The sequence below is a fragment of the Chlamydomonas reinhardtii genome, chromosome 16, assembly GCF_000002595.2.
Source record: "Chlamydomonas reinhardtii strain CC-503 cw92 mt+ chromosome 16, whole genome shotgun sequence".
Taxonomy (NCBI): domain Eukaryota; kingdom Viridiplantae; phylum Chlorophyta; class Chlorophyceae; order Chlamydomonadales; family Chlamydomonadaceae; genus Chlamydomonas; species Chlamydomonas reinhardtii.
In genome coordinates, this window is record NC_057019.1 from 1,568,040 (window position 1) to 1,593,166 (window position 25,127).

The 25,127-nt window shown below is 65.4% G+C and overlaps 4 protein-coding genes across 4 annotated transcripts; 1 reads left to right on the plus strand and 3 right to left on the minus strand.

Annotated features, from left to right (window-relative positions):
* Nucleotides 1-16: 16 nt before the first annotated feature.
* CHLRE_16g653700v5 (uncharacterized protein) lies at nt 17-10,786 on the minus strand. Its single transcript, XM_001698088.2, has 24 exons — nt 10,642-10,786; nt 10,472-10,552; nt 9,959-10,115; nt 8,967-9,797; nt 8,585-8,747; nt 8,154-8,394; nt 7,749-7,922; nt 7,168-7,494; nt 6,806-6,926; nt 6,411-6,631; nt 5,971-6,041; nt 5,697-5,783; nt 5,223-5,354; nt 4,612-4,910; nt 4,312-4,371; nt 3,890-4,021; nt 3,512-3,573; nt 3,206-3,329; nt 2,784-2,878; nt 2,517-2,611; nt 2,088-2,239; nt 1,773-1,893; nt 1,447-1,536; nt 17-1,190 (listed from the first exon to the last, which is right to left on the minus strand). The coding sequence occupies exons 4-24, from the start codon at nt 9,728-9,730 to the stop codon at nt 1,065-1,067; spliced, it is 3,657 nt and encodes a 1,218-aa protein (XP_001698140.2). The 5' UTR covers nt 9,731-9,797; nt 9,959-10,115; nt 10,472-10,552; nt 10,642-10,786; the 3' UTR covers nt 17-1,064.
* A 54-nt stretch (nt 10,787-10,840) lies between these two features.
* Nucleotides 10,841-13,386, minus strand: CHLRE_16g653750v5 (uncharacterized protein). The gene is made up of 8 exons (XM_043070852.1): nt 13,024-13,386; nt 12,771-12,945; nt 12,556-12,595; nt 12,347-12,406; nt 12,053-12,161; nt 11,868-11,913; nt 11,572-11,641; nt 10,841-11,393 (listed from the first exon to the last, which is right to left on the minus strand). The coding sequence occupies exons 1-8, from the start codon at nt 13,127-13,129 to the stop codon at nt 11,373-11,375; spliced, it is 627 nt and encodes a 208-aa protein (XP_042915494.1). The 5' UTR covers nt 13,130-13,386; the 3' UTR covers nt 10,841-11,372.
* Nucleotides 13,387-13,766: 380 nt separating this feature from the next.
* On the plus strand, nt 13,767-21,898 carry CHLRE_16g653800v5 (uncharacterized protein). Its single transcript, XM_043070853.1, has 5 exons — nt 13,767-14,042; nt 14,130-14,193; nt 14,352-19,769; nt 19,966-20,120; nt 20,341-21,898. Exons 1-5 carry the CDS (start codon nt 13,969-13,971, stop codon nt 21,026-21,028), a joined length of 6,399 nt encoding a protein of 2,132 aa, XP_042915495.1. The 5' UTR covers nt 13,767-13,968; the 3' UTR covers nt 21,029-21,898.
* A 116-nt stretch (nt 21,899-22,014) lies between these two features.
* Nucleotides 22,015-24,626, minus strand: CHLRE_16g653850v5 (uncharacterized protein). The gene is made up of 3 exons (XM_001698087.2): nt 24,281-24,626; nt 24,112-24,186; nt 22,015-23,888 (listed from the first exon to the last, which is right to left on the minus strand). Exons 1-3 carry the CDS (start codon nt 24,380-24,382, stop codon nt 23,796-23,798), a joined length of 270 nt encoding a protein of 89 aa, XP_001698139.2. The 5' UTR covers nt 24,383-24,626; the 3' UTR covers nt 22,015-23,795.
* Nucleotides 24,627-25,127: the final 501 nt, after the last annotated feature.

The window sequence follows — 25,127 nt, forward strand, 5'->3', positions numbered from 1 at the left end:
CTTCAGCGGCTTTTGATAACTCGTGCCTTTACAGGGCCACAGCAGTGATCCGTTATGTCCCGCGGCCTCACCACTTTGGGCCCGTTGACCCCTCCGCCGAACAACCATGCACCTCGCTGCCGCCTTCCGACGTGGCGCACAGCCCGATCCCCCAATCACATATGCTACCCAGGAACCTAGTACTGTGCCTGTGCCAAAAAGGATAAGATGAGACGGGTATACGGTATATGTACATGAAACGCCAGAGGGCCCCTTCGAATCAGTCTCACCACGGTTCCCGACAACGCCATTCCCGTGATTATCCAAAGCCCCCAACTGAAACAGTAAGCAGTACGCCCCCAACTGAACACACAAGCCGAGCCATCTGCACGCGAACATGATGACAGTCAATGGCCCGCTGGTGAGCGTGGCCTGTGTCTCCCCTCCAATGTGTTGCAGCTTGTGTGCAGAGTCTGGAGGAAAGTTGATGCTGTCCTCCCAGCCGTCCGGCCTAGGTCCGTGATGTGCGGAGCTAGATAGGTTGATCGTCTCAGCGATAGCCCTCTCACACCGTCCTGAGTGGTCGTCTGTTCTAGGCGCAAACTCAACACATTGCTTTGGCGTGTGGGGACGCCGTGTTGGCGAGAGCCACGGATGGCCCTAATACCGTGGGGCCATGTCGCACCCGTGGAGGGGCCTGTAAACCGTTGCAAATACCATGTACACGCAGCTCCCTGCATGCTACCATCATGCGCCACGACCCACATGGACCTCAAGCGACAGCCGTTCCCCGTGCACAAGAGGCGGCCGTCAGTCACCGGCGCGCCTTATCTGCGCGTCAAGGCCTGCGCCCACCCACACACTCACTTCAACCTGGGCGCCATACCACCGGTCGCGACCTGCTGCCTCCATCTTCCGTTCGCTGCTCAGCCGCGGCGAAGCCTGCTGCCCTCTCAGGACAGCTGCCCTCCTCTGTTGCATCGCGTCGCCACTCTGCTGCCGCCGCCGGCCGCAGCGCCATCTACCACTGCCTTACCCGCTGCTATCAGCGCCTGCCACCACCACTGCTGCTGCCAGCCGCTTTATCAGTAAATGTCCGGCAGCTCGCCCCAGGCCTTCTTCTCGCGCGCCTCCCAGTACTCGCCCGTCCACGCCCACACGGCGCCCGGCTGCGTGGCCAGCTGCGTGGCCTCCTTGGTGCCGAACATCACCTGCGCATGTGCATGTGCATGCGTGTGTAAGCGCGCGCGCGTCAGATGAGCTAGAGGTGTACACTATGACCGGTTATCCAGGTTACCGAAGCGATCGGCACGTGTGCCAATGAACAAAAACATGCCATTGTTAGGGTTTGGCGCTGAACAGCAAGTGTCTGAACATATGAGATGATCCTCTACATGTACACGGGTCCGCGGACCTCGTCAGGCTCGCGCCAACCCCTTGTTGCCGCCAGCCGTCGGCCCTACGGACCTGCTTGAACCAGCGCGGATGGTACTCAATGCCGGCTTCCTTGCGCTCCTTGCGCGCCGAGCGCTGCTTCTCCTCCAGCCGCAGCTTCTCCTGTGAGCCGTGGCGGTCGGAGGCGGCGGCGGGCCGCGCAACAGGTTATGGCAATACAGGGAAGTCGGATGGGCTGGGTAGGGACAGCGCGCAGTGCTCCTCCTGGTAGCGTTGTCCGTCTTCGTGTATTTAAGAACAACATAATGAAGCCCGCCCAAGTGGCGCCGGACGTCTTCATCGCCGGCCAAACGCAAACCGCAGCCACCCGCCCGCCCAAGCCCATGCCCCGCACGCACCGACGTGGCCCGGTTCCACTCGCCCAGCTCCAGCGCGCGGATGTCGGGTCGGAAGCGGCAGTCGGTGGGCGGCAGGAAGGGCATGATGGGGTCGGCGGGGTCGTTCATGCCCAGCGCAAACCTGCGTGTGTAGTTAAGTGTGATCCGGCGGATCAGGGTCAAGAGGTTTGCATTGAGCGAGTGGCCCGCGTCAGAACGAGCGCGTGCGGCCAAGGCGTAGTAGCAGGCAGGTTCACTGCTTCGCGAGCTGACCCCGCCTGAGGGCTCTCGCCCCAGCCATCACGGCTGCGCGGTCCGCGGGCTCCCTGCACTCACCGTGTCATGCAGTACTGCTCTGTGGGGTTGGGCACCTCGGGTGTCCGCGTCCAGACCAGCTGCGGGTCGGTGCTGGCGCCGCGCTCCTCCGCCGCCGCGGGCGTGAGCGTCGCGTTCAGCGCCACCATAGTGCTGCCGCTGATCTTCCACACCTGGGGAAGGCGGCGCGCGGGAAGATGCGGGCGCGGGGCGGGAGCTTCAGGAGGAAGGCATGTGCTTGGCCAACTGCAGCAGTGCTGCAACCTACGGTATTCAGGAGTCGATATGCAGTCGAATCTTACGCAAGCCTTACTGACTGTGGAGCGCTGTGGCTCAGTGGCTCTTCAGGGGACAGTTCCTGCCCTTGTTGGAAACGGCTTCCCATCGTTCTCGTGAACCCACCTCCTTGCCCTTGTTGGAAACGGCTTCCCATCGTTCTCATGAACCCACCTCCTTGCCGAGCGCGTCGTACACCACGCCCTCGCACTTGCCGCGCTCCTTGAGCACGCCGCGGCAGGGCTTGATGAACAGCCTCGCCGTCTCGCCTGCGGCCAGACAAGCGACGTCGTCAGTGCAGGTTGCCGCGATGATTACTAGGGGGTGCGGGGGCAGCGACGTTTTCTTGATGTCATAGCAATACGTGCATGATGCAACTCGGAATGCGGTCTGGACTGGTTGCAGCCAGGTGCCAGGTGCCCGGTGTCAGGTGTCACGCACCGGTCTGCTCGTTGCGGATCTTCATGTCGCAGGACAGGTCGATCCAGAAGCGGCCCAGGATGACGTCGTTGATGGTGATGGTGCCCAGGTTGAACCTGAAAGAACACGTGTGGTCGCATGACGTGTCGTCCCAGCACCAGTGTCAACAGACTCAACAACAACGCCAATACCGTTGTCGGTGACGCATGCCAGCGTCCGCGACGGCGGCCAGGGAAGCAGTGCGACAGGGGCGGAGCGTGGCAGGGCACGGCATCGTGGGGTGCCTGCCGTCGTCCTTGCCCAGTACGCCACTGCCTCACACGACACGCGGGAGCCAGACTGCCTCTCACCCCGCATCCGCACAGCCGCTTTCCCCAGCACATCGCTTCTCCCTAGATTGGGCCCCGGCTGCAACACGCCAGCCCCGCCCTGCCCACGCCCACCTGTACTCCTCGCCCCAGGCCTTGAGCTTGACCGCCATGTGTCCGGCCAGGATGCACTCAATGGCCTTGCCCCAGAACTTGGTCTTGGTCTCCACCTCGCCGTAGAAGGAGTAGCCCTGCTCGCCTGCGGGTCGGTGGTAGGTTGGGAGTGGCAGCGGTGCAAGGGCACGGTTTGCGTCAGCACTGGAAGTTGCCGGGTGACCTGATACAGACATCCCAGCGGGCCGCCTGCACCCGGTCCGGAGCACGCCACGCCATGCCTCAGACCCCCAGCCCCCATCGCCATCGCAGCGCCATGCCACGCACCTGCGCCCTCGCCCACGAAGCACGACACGGGCGGGTGGTGGCTGACTTGCTCGCACAGGTACCTGGGGGCAGCGCAGGGGAGGCACAGACGCACACGTCCACATACGCGAACGCAGGGGAGCAACCGAGAATTGGCCTGCGCACTTGGTTCCAGAAGACGACGGCAGGGGCATGTGCAAGGCCGCGGCGGCGCGCCTTCTGCGGGTCCTCCTTGAAGCCGCCGCCGAAAGATTACCGTACTAGTGACCGCCCCCATGCCAGCCCCGTCCCCATATTACGGCGCATGTCAACCTCCAATCATCCTGCAATCTTCCTTTCCCGCCTTCTCACGTGACTTTACCCCCTCACACACAGCGCCACTGCGCCGGCCCGCCGCACCTGGCCGTGCCGTCCGGCGCCACCCACTCGTAGGTCTCTCCCAGCAGCGGGTTGAAGGGCTTGTTGTCGCGCTGCGGCTGGCTGTTGTAGCCCGCCAGCAGCCAGCAGGCCACCAGCATCAGCCGGTCCAGACTACGTGGCAACACACGGGCGTGGCGGGGTGTGCGTGCGTGTATGGCGCGTAGGGAGGGAGGGTCAGATTCGCCATGGAGGCGGGGGTGTGGGGAGACAGCCAGGGGTCGGGGATGCCCATGTGGCAAGAGTGACGCAGGCGGGGCATGAATGGGGTTGTAGTAGGTCCTGAGGCATGGCCTTGGGGTGGATGTGCGCAGGTGCGTTGGGCCGTGCTGGCGCGGTGATGGCGTTATACCGATTGGTGTGTGCCTCTATGCACCAGACTCCACCGTCAAGCCCGGTCGCACCTGTTGGTCTCGACCGCCGCCTTCTCCAGCAGTGAGCGGTTCTCCAGCACCTCGGCCATGCTGCGTACAGGTGCGTGCACGTAACAGCGCGATGCGGGTTGGCGCTCACCGCGCACACAGACACAGCTTGGGACACTATCTCCATTCACCATGCACCTGCAAAACGTGCCCCGCTTACCCCGCACTGACCATGCCACCCAAGCCCACCGCCAACCATAACAACGCCACAACCAGGACAAAAACAACGGTAACAATCTCGCCCACCCGCGCCTCGGGCCCCCGCCCACCCGCTGCCCTCACCGCTGCGTCATGGAGGTGGGCTCGTTGATGGTCGCCGGCATGGTGATCTTGGTCAGGTCGCGACCGATCATGTTCTTCAGGATGCTCCAGATGCTGAAGCCGCGCCCCAGCGGCTTGGGCGCTGGCAGCCGGTCGCGGCCCTCATACACGCGCGCGCGGCCGCCCATGGCGTAGGCGGTGGAGCCGGCGCGGATGAGCGCGCCGGCGCCGGACGGCCCGCCGCCAGTGGTGGCCATGAGCGCGGCGTCACTGTCGTCATCGTCGTCGTCATCGTCTTCGCCCAGCGTGGCGTCGGTCTCCTGTATGTTCGTGTGTGTGTGTGTGCATATGTGGATGCGTGTGTATGTGTGTGTGTGTGTGTGTGTGTGTGTGTGTGTGTGTGTTCGTGTGTGTGTGTGGGGGGGGGGGGGGTTTGGAGGGGTGGTGAGCGGGGTGCAGTTGGCATTGCGAGAGCCGCGGCGGGTCCAAGGTTGCGGAGAACACCTCTTAGCGAGTGGGGGAGGCCAGGAGTGAAGGCGTGTGGTCTGAGAAGGTATGAGAACCGGCAGCACGTGCGTACCCTGCTACGAGAGGACGCTGTGTGCTGAGCGTGGGTGGCTGCCTGTACTCACCTCGCCCTTGCCCTTGCCGCCCTTGTGCCTGCCCTTGCCCTCGTCCTCCTCCGCGTCCGGCGGCGGCGGCGTGTCTGCGGCCAGAAGGTTCTTGAGCTGCTCCGCGTTGTGGTTGGCGGAGATGTACTCCACCTGCGGGGGCGTACGTCAAAGGGGGTTTGCCGGGTGATGCCAGGAAGCGGCGTAAATAGAAGCGGCTTGAACAAGAGGTGGACGCCACTGCATCGTCTCGCTGTACTGTACTGTGCGCGCAACGGCCGCCGCCGCTGCGCCGGAAGCCGCTGCACTGCTGCATTGCGGCGCAGCCCTGTGTCGCAACCCAATGCCCCCCAGGCCCACGCACCTACAGCCCCCCTCACCCCGGAAAAGCATAGGCCACGCTCTCCTCCTCGCTCTATTGCACTGGGTTGGGTTTCATTTGGGCTGGTATCTACAACCTCCCCCACCCCAGCCCCACGCCCCCCACGGCCCCACCTGGCGCACCACCTCCAGTGCGTTGAGCACCTCTGCCTGCTGCGCCAGCTCCGCCGCGTCCTCCTCCGCATCCTCGTCGTCCTCCTCCTGCAGGACCATGCGTCACATAGTGCGAGCAAGTGTGGTGCCAATGCATTTGGCTGTATATCAGCACCTGCAGAAAAGGTATATCTGTCGGCAGTTGCCCCGATGAGCCAGCGCAAACACTAGCACATGACGATGGACCGGCATGAGGGCAAATACCCCACAGCCCCGCACACGCCACGGCACTCACGCCCTCCATCTCCTCGTCTCCCGCGCCGGGGTAGTGGCCAAGCGCCGCGAAGGGGCCGCCCTCGTCGTCGTCTGTGTAAATGCGCCGGTTCAGGTGCGGTGCGTCGTCGTCAAGAATGGAGTAGTCCACACCTGGCAGGTGTATGTGGTGGAGTGCGCGTGCGGGGTGGCTCGGCGAGTGACCTCACGCCAGGCCAGACCCAGTCTTCATGCGTGCACTGCCAGTGGTGCGCTGGCTTATCCACTAGTTGCCTACTAACCCTGGCGCCGCTCATATTCCAGACAGCAGCGAGACCGCGTTCTCTCCGACCCTCCCTGAAGCTGGACAAGTTCGCCTTCCACCACCCGCCCCGCCGTGCGGCCCCGCCCCGCCTGTGCCCCGACCCCTGCCCTGTACGCGCCTCAGGAACCAGGGCCGGACATGAGCATTCACCCACGCACCGTCATCGAACGCCTCCACCACATCGAATGCGTCCTCGTCCGCGGTGCAGGCGCTGCCCTCGCTCATAGCGTCATCGGCGTGGCTGCCCGCGGCCGCAGCCGCGGCCGCAACTGTGGCGCGGGCAGCGGCTGCGCCGGTGATGCCCGACACGCCGGGCGTGCTGAGACCGCGCGAGCGGGCGCCGCTGCGGTTGGCGTTGGTGCGCACAATCTGCAGCGTCCTGTGTGTCAAACGGGTGTGTGTGGAGGGAGGGGTGCAGGACGTCATTGCTGGTCCGTACGGCACGCAAGACGGACAAGCAGTCGCGCGGGCCTCGCAAGAGCGCAACCACATAGCAAGGCGCACACAAAGTGCGCCACCATGCGTCACCGGCCCGCTCCACGCCCCCACGCACTTGTTGAGCGCCGCGTTCTCCGCCTCAAGCGTTGTGATGCGCAGCGCGTCAGCGTGCAGCGCCGCCCGCACCGCCTCCATCAGCGCCGCCATGGCGCCCGTCAGCGTGGCCGCAGGCACGCCTGCGCGCGGCAGATAGGCGCTTGGCACGTGGGTGGTTGCCCCAAACCAGGCGGGAAGCTTGCACGCCAAAGGGAGTCCGTAGCTGGCACGCCTGGCGCCCCACGATGCCACCGGACGCACAAACAAAACACCAGTACGGTGTCGCACAGACAGGAAGACAGACAGACACCCAGACTGCATGCCCGCACTGCCTGCATGCGCTGCGCCAGAGCGCGCGTGGGCATGTGTTGAGTGCCTTACCTGGTGCAGCTGCGCGAGAGCGGCTGCGGCTGCGCGCGATGAGCCCCAGCCGCTCCTGCGACGGCTCCCTGTCAGCCGCCTGCACAGCCGCGGCCGCAAGCCCCGCGGCGCCGCCGCTGCCGCGCCCGCTGTGTGACTGCCGCCCGCTGGGGCCAGTGGGCGAGGGCGCCACCGGCTCAGTCCCTGCGCCCGAGCCGCTGATGTTGTTGGCTGCAGGCGAAGGGCCGTGCTCGGCGCTGGCGCCCGGTGCGCGCGCGCCGCGGGAGCTCAGCGCCGCGCCAATGGAGCTGTGGTGCGGCAGCAGCGGAGTGGACAGGTGCCCGAAGCCTGCATGCCGCGTTGTGCGTCCATGGATTTCGGCGTAACAGATAAGACAGCTGACCGTGGCCCGAAGGTGTGGATGAGCAGTGATTGGACCCAGAAGATACGATATTACTTGGGCGGACGATGGCCTCGCCATCACCCAACACCTGCTTCAACCTCAATTCCTCAGCCTCCGCCCCAACCAGCGCTTCCGCGCCCAAGCCCCTACCAGTCGCCAGCACCGCAACAACCCAGCACCCCACCGGCAGCACACCCACCAGCCGCGGTGTTGGCCAGCTGCGAGCCCAGCGCCGTCATGTGTCGCTCCACCTCGGACACGTGCGGCGCCAGCTCCCCAAGCCGCTCGTGCACGCGCATGCGGATGCGGCGGCGCTGCTCCATGTCCTGGTCCACCGCGTTGCTGGCCACGGTGCACGGCAGCGCGCCCGCCACTGCCCGGCAGGACAGAGGGGGGTGAAGTGAGACGCCGGCGCACCGTGCAGACAGCTAAGAATGATGCATCCGGATGTGCTTCGTGCAAGCCGCTTTCGCCGGGCTGGCGAAGCACTGTGGCGCAGGCGAGGACCGTAGCTCTCATTTCCCTGCGCTCAGCCCACTCAGCCTACTCATGCCCCTCGAGCAGACCCAAGTACTTCGTCCGCGGCGCCCCTTCCCGCGCTCACCCGTGCCGACGCCGCCGTCGGCCTCGCCCGCCGCGCCCGCCGCGGCGGCCAGGGTGTCCACGACCTCCTTGTGCTTGCGATAGGTGGCGACGGAGTCGCGCAGGCAGGCGAGCCAGGGCTGGCGCTCCTCGGGTCGCAGCACGCGCAGGAAGATGGTGCCGGAGGGCGTGGCCAGACGGATCTGGCGCGGGTGCGAGTCGTCCTGCGCCACCGTGGCGTCCACCAGGCTGGTGCTCCACACCTGCGAAGGGATGCGCAGGTGGCAGCGGCAGTCGGTCGCGTGTGTCACATTGCTCGCCCCAATCCGACAGAGATCGCAGATCGCGGGGTGAAGGGGCAGGGCCAGCACAAGCACCTGGTGCCGCCTGCCTGTGGCACCAGCAGCGCCACTCTCAGCGCTCCGTCCGCGGCCGCCCCGCCCGCCACCTCACCTTGCCCTTCATGTTGGCACGCTTGTATATGAGCAGCACGCCCGGCGCCTCGGAGGCAACGAAGTAGCGCTTGTGCCAGCGCTTGAAGTTGCCCAGCCACAGCCACATGTAGCTGGCGGGCGGCATGCCGTCGCGCTTCAGGCGCAGCGCGGCTGCCGTGTACCTGCACAGGCACACACACAGTCACGCACACACGCAAACACACACGCACACAGAGGACGCAAAGCAGCCGCAGCCATGGGTTGGGCGTTACGAAAGCTAGTGTGCAGGATGCAGCCTCTGGTCCTGCGGTTTCGCCATAGCCCCCCCGCAGCTCCTATCCTGCCGGTTTACCCTGCAGTCACAGCCATTCACTCCCCGCCAACATGTCGCAGCGGCCCACCTGCCCATGGCGGCGCCCGCCTTGGTCTTGGCCATGACCCGGAAGGGCGTGGCCAGGTAGGAGAAGGGGTTCACGGGGTGGTTGGGCGGGTTGAAGGCCTCCACGTTGTTCACGGTGGGCGATGCGCCGCCGGGCACTCCCGGGCCCGCGGCACCGCCAGTGCTGGTGCTCAGGCCGCGAATGTCGCCGCCGCTGGTGGCAGACAGCAGCGTGCTGGGGGCAGTGGGGGCAGCGCCGGCGGTGGCGGTGTTGGGGGCGCTGCCGCCCGCAGCCGCAGCGGCGGCGGACTCGTCCGCAAAGGTGGTGTGCTTCTTGCGCCCCAGGCCTGTGACGAAGTTGAGCCGCTGGCCCAGCTGCTGCAGCCGCCCACGCTGGGAGCCTGTGGAATGTGGCGCGGCTTGCCCGCCCGCGGTTGAGGTGGAGCCCTTCGCGTTTACCGCGGCAGGTAGAGTCGGGGAGCCGGGCGCGCCCGTGGCGCTGGAACCGCTGACGAGGTTGCCCGAGTCAGAGGAGCGCGCATTGTGCCCAGCCGCGGCGCCACCGGCTGGAAACGCGCTGCCGCCATGTCCAGATCCGCCGCTGTTGTGTACGTCGCTGGGGCTGTGGCCGGCAGCCACAGCACTGCCGTCTGAGCGCTTGCCCATGTTGGGTGCGCCGGTGGCGCTGCCGCCCGAGGTGGTGGGGCCGCCGCTGCCACTGGCCATGCCACCGGTGCTGAAGCGCCCGGCCGCTGTGGGCCCGGTGGCGGATACTAGGTGTGCCATGTCGGCTTTGGAGTTCGTCATTGTATTGCCTCCACGAGATGGAGTGCACGATGCGCTTGCGAGTCACCTGTACAGCCAGGGCACAGGGAGGATGGCCACGGGGAGCTGGGTAACTACACCGCGGCCACCGCCAGCGTGTCCTCATGCAGGCCGTGTCCATTGGCCGGCTGCCCTGCCCTGCAATTCCGGTCATAAGCTATAGCCTCACGGCAGCACTTGCGTCCGTACCCGAGACGGGCCTCTACTTGCTGGGGTGGGAGTCCTGCCGTCCGAATTCAATAATAGGCGGCTCTTTGTACTTGAACTGCTTGGGGCTGTGGTGCAGCCGCGGGTAGGGAATCTGGTAATGCCACGCGATTTCGTAGCGGTTCTCGCCCTCCCGGACCTGCGTGGAGGGTCGGTGAACGAGGTGCAGAAACAAGAGGGTTGCTTGGCAAACACGGCGTGTAACGCGGACTCGCTCAAAGGGCCAGCTGGCCCCGGGGGCTTTCAACGGCCAATTATAGAATGTATACACCGGTACGTACGCAGACATCTACTTATGTCGGTAAAAGAATGCGACTGTCGTCGCGAGCAACCAAGGATGCAACATCGCCTGGGTTTGCCATGCTCGATGCGCTATCAATGCAGTTGAAAGATATGACGTGTCGAGCGGCTATACATGTTTCACTCAGTCCAAAGCGCGGGGATGAAGTGCGGAGTATCAGGGCAGGGTATCCCATCTTTTCCGTCGCAGCTCACCCGCTCCTCAGCCTCGCGCCCCGCGAGCGCCCTGTGTTCGCGGAATAGCTTCTGGGCCTCGGTCCTGATGTAGTCTTTCTCCTGGTGAGCGCAAGGGTTGTCCAGAGTGCAAGTCAAGAACTGCTTCTCCTCTGACTGGAGCTGGCCGGGCGCCTCAGACAGTTGCTCACCTCCTGTGGTCCCGGCCAGCGGTAGCTGGACCGAATGCAAGCGCGGTAAAGTTTTAGGGCCCTGGTTCTTAAAGACATGTGCAACGCCAGAGCCGTTGCCGAGTTAAAAGCGCACGCAACAAGTGCCCTACAATATGCAGCTTGAAACCTTCTGCTTGTGGCCTGCTATTTCTTCAACGAGCCCAATGCTGGGCGGGTTTGGATTTGATTTCGATTGTGCTGCTTCCCCCGACTTCCCCGGTCTCTCCCCGATGCTGCCCACGAGCCCCGCCGCCGTCAGCGGATGTACTTCAGTATTGACCAAGTGGCCACCGTGGCCAGTGGGTAGCAGGAACTTTGAAGGTTCACATCACGTCGGCAGGTTCATGGCAATGCTGGCCCTACCGCGACCTTGCGACCTTGTGTGACCCGTGCAGAGACACCTGGGGACACGGAGTCGCGGAGAGATGCGACTGTGTGAGCCCACCCCAGCCCCGTATGACAGTCTCAAGGTTAGCGTCGCAACTGCAGGCCTGTGTACGGTAGTCCCACGCTACCGCTTTTTTTGGTGACTCCTTGTCATTTCTTCGGATTATTTCCTTCTGCATCACCGTGCAGCACCCTACGCCTGGCAGCTCCTAATCACATCTACACATCTATATAATCACATGCAGGCACGCCATGATCGCCGATTTCAGGGGGTGCCACGGGTGTGTCACATCAATCGCCGGTTGTCCCTAGACGCGCCGCTGTCAGTGCCCCGCAGCACCGGCCTGCGAGCACGGCCGAGCAAGGGGTGGCAGGAGTCATCGCCTCCGGTAAGGGAGCTTGGCAAAACCAGTCAGCATACATTCACGTGGGCAGCAGTCCATGCGAACGGATGCGGTAAAAAAAACACCCAGCTACGCACTTCTGGCCGCCGACACGCGGACACGGCATCCCGTAACCCACCGCATTTGCCCGCTGGTTGTAGTTGCCGCCAATGATGTCGATGGGATTTGACAGCGACAGCGGTGACGTGCTGTAGAAAGTAAAACCAGGAGTAGGAGGAGGCGGTAGGCAGACTCGGATGTGGGCTAGCACACATGCAAAGCTGGGGAAAGCCTGGCGCCCCTGGTGGGGGGAAGCAGGCCGAGACGGCCCAGGTGCTCTGGTGCATGCACATGCGGCGGGTAGAGTCTAGGGCGGCTGGTTGTTGTCACGAGACACGAGACAAGATATTCAAGATTGTTGAGGATGGGGTTTACCTGACCACGTTTATCCCTCCAGAGGCTGTGCCCAGCGCCTTGGCGGCTGCGGGCAAGAACGTGGGGTGAACGTGGGTGTGCGTTGGTGTCATGTTGCCGCAGGTCCGTTGAAAGCCACAGCAGGCGCCCTTGCTTCCCCCACATGCAGCACGATAATTGATACGGCAATGAGCATGCACGCGTACCAGCCAGGGCGACGTCGTCATGCGGGGCGGAGGCGGCAGTGGAGGAGGCAGAGACGGAGGCGGTCGCGGCAGGAATGTCGAAGGGCGCTGCTTGTGCCAACGGTGCTACCTGTCGGACAGGCAAGCGCAGTAACCATGTAACGCTGCGAATTGGACGCAGTTCGCAGTTCCGGTCCGCATGTGTACGATGCATATGTGCGTGCAATACAAAGGCCACATGGACTACGGTAACCACTTCAATCTGGTGGATTGGGAGTCTGGGAGCTAGATGGCTACACAACCTTTGCGGCTCACCGGCACCGCAGGCTGCGGCACAGCTGCTGACGCCTGCGCCTTGCCCCTGCTCTGCACCGCCTGCGCGTGGTTGATACGGTGCTAAAAGTGATGCAGGGCGAAGGATATGCGTACCTACGAATGGCGTATATCTTACTTGCAACCTATGTGGTAGCTATTGTCGACGCAGTGACGCTCTCCCTTCCTTGAGGCCACCCATGCAGCCTCACCTGCAGCAGTGCCGGCAGCTTGTCAGTGTCAAAATTGCTCCTGCGCCGGCACGACAGAGCGGTAAGGCACGGGGGGGATGTCATCAATTGGCCCCTTATCCACAGCTGGGCTCCAACACATGCACGATGCACAACCGCGAACGGGCAGGTGAGGGAAAGGCCAGCCACAGCAAGCCAGCAACCAGCAGCAGCACCTCACGCCACGCCGTGCGCACCACGGCATCCACTGCTTGAGGCCGCGAGCAGCGGCAGTGGCGCCGGCAGAGGGCCCGGCAATAGCCTTCAGAACTGAACCCGTAGACTTGGGAGCAGGTGTGGCTGTGGCTGTGGTGGGGGCCGCAGCTGTGTCGGCAGTAGACGGCCCTGCTCCGCCATCCGAGATGACACGGCCTGCAGGGTGCGTGTACCGGGTAAGTGCGAGTAGAGGTGCCAAGCCAACACGCTTACGGACCATCCATGCATGCCTACCTGCTTTGACTGCCACGGCCACCAGTATGCACGCCACCGCCAGTAGGCGCAGGGTGCGGCGCGCGGCCGCGGCACCGGTGACCGGGGTGCGCTGCAGGCGCGTCATTGTTTCAGACCGCTGGTGGGTGCGAGGCTTGCTTGCTAGATGGTGGCCTGTTTGTCAAGGCAAGCGTGGTCTTGTATCCGTTATTATGTGCAGAAAGAAAGCGAAAGGAAGCAGAGGAATGCAGGAAACAGGGCGGCAACCGCTGCCCGACGCTGGTGATAGGGTGAGTCGTGTGACAGGCATGCCTCAGCCGGAAGACAGACTTTATCGTCTTCCTGGTCGAGTGGTCGACTGCCCATGTCGGCTCTGAACTCGTTACGACATTGATTGCGCAGAACATGATTCAGCCTGGTAAGTCGGTATGATCGTAGTCGAGCGGGGCGGAGGGCCGGAGGCAGAGCTGGCGCTGGGTGGGGCCGGCGGGTCGCACTGCCCCGCTGCCGAGTAGGCAGCGTAATGTAGGCACGGTGGACAAGGATTTCGTCTGAAGCGAGTGCAAATGCATGTATGTGTTGCGCGTCATACAGGATTTGATTATCATTGTAGCTCCGGGGGTGCCGGGGTGAAGCGAGGGGCTGGGCAAGGCCGGGCTCATGAGTGCACAACGGTCCATGCATGCAGTGCTTGACCACTGCACGCGCTTGACATGCATACGCCTTGCAACACTAATGTGCAATCCCTGAACACACAATTAGCTCTGCACACCAAAACGAAACACAATTTGGACCAGTGCACTCGCACAGTACTGTGACTTTACTCTCACAACTCGACGCTCCTGTTCCTTCGCGTTGTCGAATTTGGCAACAATTTCAATTGAGCTGTTCACTTATCAATAACAACTCGTCAGCGGTGGAGTGGGCGGCGGCGTGTCGGGTCCATGGAGCTCCCTTAATTGAGCGATGAGGGCAGGGCCCACGCCGCTTGTTTCTTCAGAGGGCAAACTTCCTGGTCCTCAGCCGTGCGCACGGAACAGGTACCGGCATTTGGGTGCCTGCACTAGCTTGCGGACGCCGAACCGCCGCTCTCGGATCCCTGACCCGACCGCCCCAATTGAACGCAGGACTAATGTAAGGAATACGTCGCGATGGCCCGCGGCTTCGCATGGGGCTTCCGGAAGCAGCAGAGTGAGTTTGCAGCCGCCGGATTAGCGGTCCAGCGATCAGCCTGATAATTATACTAGTAAATCTATAGCATGATACTGAAACAATTTGGTCACCGAGAAAGCCCATTCGTGGGACATGCATGGTGGTGGACCTGAATTTGCTCTTGGCTTGGACTGCAGGGGTCGCTGCTCACACGGCGAGCGGCCGCAACGCCGTCGGACTATTCGGTCAGCAATAATGCTAGCATTCGGCGTCTTGACCTGGGTCGATCGCTCGGCTCCGACCAGACTTCCATCTCGGATGCCAGCGGCCCGACGTCAACGACGGGGCCCCCCGGGAGCGCGCTGGCCTGGCGGGAGGGGGTGACGGACCAAGCGCTGGTGCCGAGCACCAGCACTGGCATGGGCTCGGGTCTCGCAACAGCTGGGGTCGCCAGGAGTCGCGGCGTTGGCAGGGGTCAACGGCTGAGCGCGCAGCTGCTGCCGCTCACGCGGGTGCACAACGGCGCTGTTGCTGCTGCTGCATCGACGCATGTGCTCCAGCCACCGCGAGGGTCCGAGAGTCTGGCTGGAGCAGACGCTCAGGCAGGGACCACCGGAAGTTCTGCAGCGGATCACGGCCCTCGCGGCGCTGCAGGGACGTCGGCGCACGCCGTGGACGTCGGCACGCCGCGGCCGGGGCCAGAGACGCAGGGGACGCCTCTGAATCAGGCGCTGGCGCCACCACCGCACACAGGCAGTAGCACAGCCGGGGACGGCGGCAGCAGCAGTAGCAGCAGTCTGGGAGTCATGGTCGACCTGTCAGCGTCAGTGTCGCGGTGGCTCGGCGGCGGCGGCAGCTCCAGCCTAGGGGACTGGCTGCGGGCGGCGTTCACGCGGAGCGCGGTTCCGGAGCTGGGGACAGACTCGGAGAGCCAAGGCGCGGTAGGGAAGCACGGGAAGCGGCAAGAGCCGGCGGAAGGCGGGGAACCTGTCAACGCGCCAGCCTTGGTGTCAGCGGAGCTGGCGGCGGCCGCCGCGGTCGCGCACGACGCACGCGCGCTCGACCCTTTTGATGAAGTTGATCTGGAGCTGGAGGTAGTAGCGGGGGTGGAGGCGCATGCGGAGGCGGGTGCAGCGCACGGAGCCGCAGCGATGCCGGCGCGTGCGTGGGGCAGCCACGAGGAGGCGGAGGCGTGGGGCGCGGCGGTGGCGGCGTCCGCGCTGGCCGCCGCTGGCAGCAGCGCAGCCGGCTCCCGCCACACCAGCGACGGCCGCATGCAGTTGGCGCCGCCACCGGCACGGCGAGGGCGGCCAGCGGTGGCAGCCGCAGCCGCCAGCTCCGCAGCGGGCTCCCCGGCGTCCAGCTCGGGCCCATCGTCTCCATCCTCGTCCTCCTCCTCAACCTCGTTATCGCTCTTAGCAGGCAGCGACTGTGTCGCTGCCGGTGTTGCGTGTGACGGCGCCGCCACGGCACAGGTGTCTGGGCCGCCGCCGCCGCAGCTGCTGACTGCTGAGCTCACACGCGCTGCCAGCTGGCAGCAGCTGGCGGAGCTGGTGGCGGCGCATAACGAACAGCTAGATTCCATCCACGTCAGCGCCGTACTTGTACGACTAGCCAAGCTGTACCGCGCCGATCCGTACTGCCTGCTCAAGCAGCCGGCGGCGGCGGCGGCTGGCGCGGACGCGGACGCGCGGCAGCAGCCAGGGCGGATGCGGCGGCGGAGACAGCAGCTGCGGCTGACCACACTTCACCCGCAGCTGGGGGAAGTGGTGGACGAGCTGCTGCGGCGGCTGCCGGGCCTCATGCCGCGCGCGGGGGCACGCACCGTTTCCAACATGTTGTGGGCGCTGGGCGTGCTGTCGCCGCTGCTGCGCAAATGCTCGGCGGCGGCGGAGGGTGTGGCGGTAGCAAGGGCAAGGGGCCGGGCGGCGTCGCCGCGGCCACTGCAGCCGGCGACGAAGCTAGGCCACCTGCGGCCGTCGGTGGCGGTGGCAGCGCCGCTGCTGGCGGCGAAGATGCGGCACTTCTGGGGCCAGGCAGGGGCACACGCGCTGGCGCTGACCCTTTGGGGCTGCGGCCGGCTGCGGCTGCGGCCGGGGCCGGTGTGGATGTCCGAGTTCGAGGCCGCAAGCGGGAGGCTGCTCGTGGCAGGCAGCTACAGCGCGCAGCAGCTCAGCTACAGCTTATGGGCGCTGGCAGCGCTGCGCCTGCGGCCGGAGGCGATGTGGCTGGCGGCAGCACGTGGGGCACTGGCGGCGTCAGCCGCTGCTGCTGCGTCAGCGGTGGCGGCAACCGGGACAGGAGCAAGGGAGGCGGAGGTGCATGCGGAGGCGGCAACGGCAGCGGACGCCCAACTGGTGCGTGGTGCGTCGGGCGGCCTCCCCAGCACGCAAGCATTGGCGACGATGCTGTGGGCCTGCGTGGTGCTGCACGTCAAGCTTGACGCCGCCGCGGAGGCGGCGGTGACGGCGGGGCTTGCGGCGCGGCTTGCGGCTGAGGGTGCGACGGCGGGGCCGCAGGCGCTGGCGATGAGCCTGTGGGCCTGCGCCCGACTGCAAGTGCGGCCGCAGCGGCAGCTGCTGGCGGCCTGGCGCGGCGCCGCCTCCGCTGAGCTCCTGGCGGCGGCACCCGCCCGCTCCATCTCGAGCATGCTGTGGGCCCTGGCAGCGCTGCGCGCCGCGCCGCCGGGCGCCTGGGTGGACGCGGCGGCGGCGGCACTGCTGGCGCGCGCGGAGGAGGACGCGCTGGGCTCGCAGGCGCTGTGCAACAGCGTGGGCGCGCTGGCGCAGCTGGACTGCCGCGTGTCGGCGGCCTGGCTGGAGGCCTTCAGCGCAGCCCTGTCGCCGCGGCTGCTGCGCAGCCTGGCGCCCTGCGAGCTGGGCGTGCTGTTGCACGGCTTGGGCCGACTAGCGGCGCCGCACAACGGCAGTAGCAGTGCCGGCGGGCGGGTCGTGGTGGAGGCGGGCTTCCTTGCCGCCGCTGACGCGGCGGCCGCGGCGGCGCTGCCAGCCGCCTCCGCCGCCGACCTGGTCGGCATCTGCGGCGGCCTGCGGGCGCTGGGGCTGCGGCGGCGCAGCAGCGCCATCGCGGCAGCGGGTGGCGGCGGCGGCGCAGCCGCCAGTGTGGCGTTGCAGCGGGCGCTGGCGCGCCGGACCGTGCAGCTGCTGCAGGCGAGGGCCCTGGGCACACGCCATGCGGCAGAGGCCCTGGCATGCCTATCGGCCTTCTGCGGACCTGCCATGTGGGACCAGAAGTCCGCTGCGCCCGCACACACGGAGCAGCAGGAGCTGGAATCGGAGGCGGGATCGGATGTAGAGGCTGAGGCGGAGCTAGGCTCGGACTGTGACGGTGAGAGCGTGCAGCACGAGCAGGCGGCGCCCCAGTCGCAAGTAACAGCAGCAGACGCGCAGCATGTCGGTCCGCTGCGGCGGCGGCGTGGCGGGCGCGCCGGCTGGCGCGCTGGCAGCGGCACCGCGCCTCGCAAGCTGGTGTTGGAGCTGGTGCGGCTCGTAGTGACGGCGCGGCTGGAGCAGACCGATGTCTTTGACGTCGTGACGGCGCTGACGGCGGCGGCGGAGCTGGGGCTGGTGGCGCAGTCCCCGGCGGCGCGGCGCGTCATCATGTCGGCGGCGGCGCGCGCTGCCGGCCACACGCCCGGCGCGCGGCAAGCGGTGCAGCTGCTGGCGGCGCTGCGGGAGCTGCGCGTGGCTCCGCCGCCGGAGTGGATGCGGCACGTGGCGAGCGAGGTGGGCGGCAAGCTGCGCGGCCTCGGCGCCGACGAGCTGGAGGCGCTGCTGCGGCTCATGCTGGCAGCTCCCGGGTGCGCACCCGTGCCTGCTGCCGCCTCCGCCGCCACTGCGTCTGCCAACGCAGCCGGCGCGGCGGCGCCGCCGGTGGTGCTGTTGCTGGCTGCGTCGCAGCTGCCGCTGGCGGCGGCGCCCATCCAGCACCTGCTGGACCTAGCAGGCGCGGTGGTGGCGGCGGGCGTGCCGGCGGCGGCGCTGCCGCGCGGCTGGCTGGTGGCGTTGGAGGCGGCCACCGGCGTCAAGATGGGTCAGCGGTGCGTGTCGGCTGGGTCGCTGGTGCAGCTGCTGGCGTGCATGGCCTGCATGGGCCACGTGCCGGGTGGCGCATGGATGGCCACGTGGCACGAGGCCACCGGCGGCCGCCTGCACACGCTGAGCCCACCGCAGCTCGCGGTGGCGTTGCGGCTGCAGGTGACGGTGGCGACGGCGGCGGCTGCCCCGCCGCCGGCGGCGTGGCTCCGTGCCGCGGCCGCGGCGCTGGCGGCGGTGACAGGCAGCGGTGCTAGCGACCTGGATCCGGTTGCTGCTCTGGTGGCGGCGGCGGACCTGCAGCGGCTTGGCTACCAAGACGACGTGGCGGTGGCAGCGACACCGGCGGCGGTGGCGCCGCTGTCTGTCAGCAGCATGGTGGCGGCGGCGGCGGCGCAGCTGCACGCGCAGCTGTTGGCAGCAGAGCCAGCGGCGCAGCTGGAGGCCCTGGCGCGGCTGCAGGTGCTGTCGCCCGCGCCCGGGCCGACCCCCGCGCGTGCGGCGGTGGCGGCGGAGGGCTGGGCGGTGGGCGTGTTGGACATGGCGCACGCCGTCATCACGCAGCAACGGCCGCTACACGTGCTGTTGGCGGCGCTGCAGTCGCAGCCGCAGCCGCAGCCCTCGCATTTTTCATCCACCTCCACAGCTGAGGAGTCGGGCGCGGACGACGCCGCGCCCGCCCATCTCCCGCACGCGCTGCCCTCCGCAGCGGCCGCTGCCGCCTTCACCACTGCCTTCTCCTCCTTCTCCGTTTCTGCACCTCCCTCTGCTGGCACCGCCACCAAGCCGCTAGTGCTGCTCCTGTGCTCCATGGTGCGGTGGGGACATAGCCCCGGCGTGCGCTGGCTCGCCGGCGTCGCCCGCCACGTCTGCCGCCAGCTCGAGGCCGCCACCGATGACGACTGCGGCTACGACGGCGCCGAGGCCACGTCAGCTGCCACCATGGCAAGCATGGCCGGCGCTGCCGGCTACCAGGCGTCACCAGGCGTTAGCAGCAGCGGCGTTAGCAGCAGCTGCTGGAGCGCGGCCGACGGCGCGCGCGCGGTGTGCTGCCTGGCAGCCCTAGGCTACGTGCCGTCGGCTGACGTGGCGGAGCGCCTGCAGCGGCAGCTGGAGCCGGCGCTGGCGGCGGCGGAGCTCCCGGCGCCGCTGGCGGCGGAGCTATGCGGCGCTTGGTGCGCGGTCCGGCGGCGGCCGCCGCCGTCGTGGTGGCGGGCGGCGCTGGCCGGATCGTTGGATTCGAGCCGTCTGGCGGCGCTGGATCACGTGGATCTCATCCGTCTGCCGTACAGCATGGCGGCGTGCGGCTTCGTGCCGACGCAGCGCTGGCTGGAGGCGCACCTGCAGCTGCTGCCGGAGGCGCTGGCGGGCGCGGCCTCTTCGGCTGCTGCAGCCTCCAGCGGCAGTAGCAGCGGCAGCAGCACTGGCAGCAGCAGTAGCAGTAGCGGCAGTAGCTCGGCTGTGGCGGACGACTTGGCGAACCTGACCTGGGCGCTGGGCAGCGCGGTGCATGAGGGCGGCTACCCGCCTGGCATGCTGTCGGCCAGTGGCGCCCTGCAGGTGGGCGTGTGCAGGGTGTGCAGGGCGAGAGGGTACCCACCGTGCACCCGTGAGAGCTTGCTGTTTGCTGCTGTGCACATCAGTACCCAGTGCCCCAGTCTGCTGCAGTGCCTTTCGGAGCAAAGCGTTTCCTCGACTTGCCCTAACCCGTCTCTAATCCGTGCCTGTCCCTGGTGTTGTGCGCTCGCGCGTGCAGGCGCTGCTGGCCGCCGCGCGGCCGGCCCTGCCGCTGATGGGCCCCTCGCAGCTGGTGCTGCTGGTGGAGGGCCTGGCGCGCAGCCGCCACCGCCTGCCGCCGCCCTTCCTGGAGGCCTTCACGAGCCAGGCGGCCCGGCAGCTGCAGGCGTGCGGGTGAGTGGGCATGGCGCGCGTGGTCCGGGCTTGGGTGCTTAAATTGAAAGCATGGCTGCGTGGCAGGCGCACTGCGCACTCACAGCTTTGCTGTGCACCTGCCCGCGCCGCCACCCGGTCCCTCCCCTCCGTATTTCCTGTATTTGAATCTGAGACCTCTCGATCTTTATTCGCTTTATTCCTCATTCCTCGCTTCCATCCCCGACCACAAAACACGCAGTGCCTCGGACCTGGTGAGTGTGCTATACTGCCTCGCCTACCTAGACGCCCGGCCCCACCTGCCGCGGCCCTGGCTGGCGGCGGCGCTGCAGCGCACCTCGGTACTGCTGCCGGGCTTACTCACCTCCGTCGAGGAAGCCTACCGAGCAGACGACCTGGCTTGGGCGGTGGCCGAGCTGGATCCTCCTCTGGCGAAGCCGCCTTCGGTGGCGGCTGGTGGCAGCGGCGGTGGAGAGGCGGGCGAGCTGTCACGGCCCTTCCTGGCACTGCTGCAGTGGCAGCGGGCGGCGCTGGCGGCGGCCGCGGCTGCGGCGGAGCGCATGGGCCGGGAGCGCGACCGCGGCGACGGCAGCAGCGGCGGCGGCAGCATTGATGGGCCGGGCCCGTCGTCGGGAAGCAGTGGTGGTGACGGCGGCGCAGCCGGCATTGGGCGCCGTCGGCGCCGCAGCCCGCCGCGCCGCGGCGGCGGCTTGGGTGGTGCGGGTGTGGCTCTTGAGGAGGCCGCTGTGGCCCTTGAGCTTCCCTCCATCACGTCCGCCGCGGGCGCCATCGCCGCCGCCGCCAGTGCCTCGGCCGCCGCCGGCTCCAGCGGAAACAGTCTGGCTCGGACATGGCGTGGCCGTGGCATCTTGGGCGGATCTAAGCTGCGCTTCAAACGCTCCACGTCTCCAAGCGGCGGGCCCCCGTAGATATGTCATGACAGGTCGCCCCAGGTCTTGCGTAGTCCCCCAAGAAGACTGGACTGGGTGAGCGATGGGCTTACACAATATACGTCATTTTCGGGGGATGTTAGGTATCCCCCGCGCTGCAGGCTGGCTAGGATGCAATTGATGTCTGTCTCCTTCTGTGCGGTGCCTAATTACGTGCTGTGCGTGTGGAAGAACCCCGTCAGTTTGTGCGTGATGTGGCGTTCATGAAAAGAAGGTCTGGCTGACGACTGCGTGGGAGACAGGCTAGGAACCAACCAGCTAGATCGAAGGTACACATTGACACAGTGGGTAGCAGCTGCTGCGTGCTAGCACGGCATGAATGCGTGTCTAGTTTATGTGTAGTGTAGAACGGACAAGCAGCAGACAAGGACCAGACAGTTTGACGACAAATGCCGAATGGGACGGGGGGGGCAACCAAAACTGGTGTTGTGCACCTCGGCACCTCGGGACCCAGTTTGTGCAGCGAATGCCTGGTACTCGCGGCCGGCAAGCTATCATGTGTTACGAAGTTGATTTTATTGTGGCTTGCGGCATTATGGATGTTGCGGAGCGAAGTTCAAAGCAGTGCCCCTGCTCAGCGCTGGGGTGGTGCAACTGCGACCAGCCTGGAACGCGCCGCCCTGTGCATGGGCGGTCCTTGTTGGCACCCTGCCGGCGGCTTCGCCTTTCGCCCCCAACATTATATTTGCAACGACAAGGCAAGAGCGCGCGGCTGGTAGAACGCAGGGCTAGGGCAGGGCAGGGCGCCCCGGGCTCGGGGGCAAGGGCAGCGCAACAGCAAGCGGCACAGGTTGGGGATTCCCCGCAGCATCCACACGTGCCTACCCTTGCTCGTAGCCCAATTCCCGCAAGCCTCTAGCCTCATCCAGCCAAATTTACGAATTCCTTGAGAGTCTCGAACTCGTCCGGCCGGCCGGCCGGGCTCGGAACTTAGACGGGGCCGCGGCATGCGAGCACGTGCGTCGCCATGCTACGTGTTACACGTTTTCGGCCCAGGCCCCTCCTCTGCCTCTCCAGCGCCTAGCCAGAGGTTAGCCATCAGCCCAGATTAAATGCCAGGGCAGCGGCGCCGTAGCAGGTTGACATTTTTTCGCCCTATCGACATGGCCCCAGCCCCGTCCCCTCTACGCACACGCACGCCGCGCCTTCCCATCACGGCCTGTCACACTGCAATGCGTTGCACGTAGTGCCCCTAGCACACACGCGCACACAACCTGCCAGTGCTGCGTCCATGGTTCATAGCAAAGACAGCACGCCCGCCCCCTCTGCGCACACGCACACCAAGCCTTCCCCTCACACCCCGTCACACTCGCACGCGCTGCACTTAGCGTCCCTAACACACACGCGCACACAACCCGCCGGTGCTGCGTTCAATGCTTAGTAACAAAGACAGCACGCCCGCCCCCTCTACGCACATGCACGCCGCGCCTTCCCATCACGGCCTGTCACACTGCAATGCGTTGCACCTAGCGCCCCTAGCACGCACGCGGACCGGGGAACACTTGTCGCCCTAGCTAGGCAGCAATGCACCGCCCGTTGTGACAGACGTGTGACGCAGCCGACGATTCAGTGGCTCCACTCTGCCCTGGCCTTTTGCTTTCCAAACGGCCTGCGGTTTTGCAGTTCAGCTGCATGCAAATATATGCAGATGGTATAAGAGGCGGAGGCGCATGAGGCGCATGGCAGGGCAAGACGCCCAGTTGTCGGCCGCCCATCTACTCGCCGCACCTCATCTGAGAAATACACGCCCGACTTCATGGAGACGTGAGACTCTGACACCTGCACCACGTGTGCTCAGGTAAGTCAGCTATGTCTGCACACTGAAGTCGACTGTAGTCACTCAGCAGTGGTGCCGTGGTCATATCATATCACTTCACCTGTCCCCGGCTTGCCTGTCCCGCACATCAATCCACCCCAGTGCCTCAGTCCGTGCCTGCGTGCCATGCAACCCTACAATGAAGTCTCTCACATATTTCTAATTGATTGGTAGTACGCACGGTCGTGCCAGTAAGACCCCCGCCCCGCCCGCATGGACAAGTGCAATGCTGGGGGCCTTCAGCATTGCGGCACGGCCCATGCCCGAACACGTGTTCAGTCTTCATGCATGCAGCGCCGACCCCGCAGACCTCAGAGCACCCGACCACGCTCACAACAAAAGCGTGGTGGGTGGTCGGATAGAGCAGTTGCCGAGCGCCACAGCAGGGCACCTCTGCGCCACGCCCACACATTGTTGCTACCTGATATCACTACATACTTCGCTTTGATGTTGTCCTACCCGCGTGCAGTGGGTGGATTGCTCCGCGCCCCCGCCTAACAAAATGACAGCCCCTCCTCGCTCAGCTCAACCTCGTCCCTTGCTACAACCGTCGCTCAAGCCAAATGCATGCGCAGTGCGATCACTCCGGACCCCATGCTAAGTGCCCGCCGTCCAGAAGTGATGCGGCTCGCCATCCTGCATTTCTATCCCACAACTCGCAATGTGACGCCGTCCAAGCATGCACAATCGCGTCAGGCCAGTGCAACCACTTGGAAGTGCTATAACATGCTTTCAGTCTCTTGCTGTGACACGTCTCGTGCGCTAGTGGGGTCGCACGCAGCCTTGCACGCAACCACGTGCTGCACGTTGAGCTCATAGTGCCTCAAACTGCAGAGGCATTGCAACTCTCAGCCGCATTGATGCGCAGCTTGATGCATCCAGCACGCCCCACTACACCGAACTCGTCGGCCTAGCAGGCACTCCGTGTCATCAGTGGACTTCCACCTCAGAAGGCTGAGGTGCCGCCGAAGGCACTTTACTGTCGGTTCCTCTCGTTGGTGGCTCTGCGTTCTCATAATCTTCCTGCAAACGTAATTCAAAGGGCCGTTCCTATCAGTAAAAAAGCCATCACGAACCCAAGCACCGCAAGCGTCAAGAAGACTCAGTCAGTCCAGCGTGCCACCCGCGTGCATACCAGCCCCACTCCTTGAACCGTGCAGCCCGTCTCACGCCAGTGCAATTCCCATATTGCATCCCTCCTGAGTTAGATCCCTAGTCAGAGCAAGACCCTGTCCGCAGGGCTCACCGGGTCATAGATGACCGTGATGTAGAGGCTGCAGCTGGGGCATCGGGCAATTTCCTCGCCTGCTCGCAGCTCCTCCTGGACAGTGTGTTATGCCCAAATCATCATCCTTACACAGCTGTATTGCCCATCATCAGGTAAGGTTAGAGAACGCGACAAGGGCGGCGCTTACCAGGGTAATTTGGAAGAGGTCGCCGCATGGGCACGGGTACGTGTACGCTTGCAGCTTTTCGTTCCACGTCATGTCCTCAATCTCCACCTCATCATAGCTCATTTTTAGCGGCTCGCGCCTGCACTGCTGGCTGGCGCGTCTAGAGCGACTGGCTACCTAATGCGGCGGGCGGCCCAATGGAATATCAGCGACTAAGTCGTTTGGTTTGCTTGTTTGCGTATAGCGCAGGCAAAGTCAGCGGCCAGAGAACAGGCCAGAGAACAATCGCCCAAACAGCGATGGTGGAAAAGTTAGTATAGGACCTGTTAGAGTTTAAGTTGTATGCGCTTCGCACAGATAAGTCTTTAGATGGCGGACCAAGGGTACTGAAAGGGCAGAAAGGCGAAAGGTCGCACACCCATGCGGACGAGCGGTGGCAAGGAACCGCGGGAAATCGAGTACGTAGCTCAAACGTCACAGACGGGTTGCTGAGCTGCTAGTGGTGGCCTGAACCGTTAGCAACGATGGCGTTCGAGAGATTGAAGGAGAGGGGCCGCACGACTGGACAGCAAATTTGGGCACATGCCTTCCCCAAAGCCCGGACACGGGCACACGGCCCGCAGGTCCGGAGCCCGGAGGGGTGCCCCTTGCCGCCTGGGATCCGCCTCAAGTCGCCTCAGCTTCCACACGATCCATGGCTTATGCCCCACAGCATCTGAAACCCGGCCGCAGTGCTCCAGCATCACTACGGTACGCTGCTACAGTAGCTGTGGGTCAGGGCGGAGGGTGGGAAATCCGGAAAGTTGTGGATTGAGTCTGGTCATACGGTTGCGGAAACCGGGCTGTGGCAGCAACTTAGTTGTGGTTG

Bases quoted from the DNA above. Each gene is read 5' to 3' on its own strand.
- CHLRE_16g653700v5 (XM_001698088.2), bottom strand. From the start codon at position 9,730: ATGGCACACCTAGTATCCGCCACCGGGCCCACAGCGGCCGGGCGCTTC. The intron at 4,022-4,311 runs GTGCGACCGGGC...GTTGCCACGTAG, and splicing joins GCGGCGGTCGAGACCAACAG to TCTGGACCGGCTGATGCTGG. The intron at 1,191-1,446 runs GTCCGTAGGGCC...GCACATGCGCAG, and splicing joins ATCCGCGCTGGTTCAAGCAG to GTGATGTTCGGCACCAAGGA.
- CHLRE_16g653750v5 (XM_043070852.1), bottom strand. From the start codon at position 13,129: ATGACGCGCCTGCAGCGCACCCCGGTCACCGGTGCCGCGGCCGCGCGC. The intron at 12,162-12,346 runs GTGAGCCGCAAA...CCTGTCCGACAG, and splicing joins TGCCGCAGCCTGCGGTGCCG to GTAGCACCGTTGGCACAAGC. The intron at 11,914-12,052 runs GTACGCGTGCAT...TCTTGCCCGCAG, and splicing joins TGACGACGTCGCCCTGGCTG to CCGCCAAGGCGCTGGGCACA.
- CHLRE_16g653800v5 (XM_043070853.1), top strand. From the start codon at position 13,969: ATGAGGGCAGGGCCCACGCCGCTTGTTTCTTCAGAGGGCAAACTTCCT. The intron at 14,043-14,129 runs GTACCGGCATTT...AATTGAACGCAG, and splicing joins CAGCCGTGCGCACGGAACAG to GACTAATGTAAGGAATACGT. The intron at 14,194-14,351 runs GTGAGTTTGCAG...CTTGGACTGCAG, and splicing joins GGGCTTCCGGAAGCAGCAGA to GGGTCGCTGCTCACACGGCG.
- CHLRE_16g653850v5 (XM_001698087.2), bottom strand. From the start codon at position 24,382: ATGAGCTATGATGAGGTGGAGATTGAGGACATGACGTGGAACGAAAAG. The intron at 24,187-24,280 runs GTAAGCGCCGCC...CACACTGTCCAG, and splicing joins ACCTCTTCCAAATTACCCTG to GAGGAGCTGCGAGCAGGCGA. The intron at 23,889-24,111 runs GTGAGCCCTGCG...TTACGTTTGCAG, and splicing joins TCACGGTCATCTATGACCCG to GAAGATTATGAGAACGCAGA.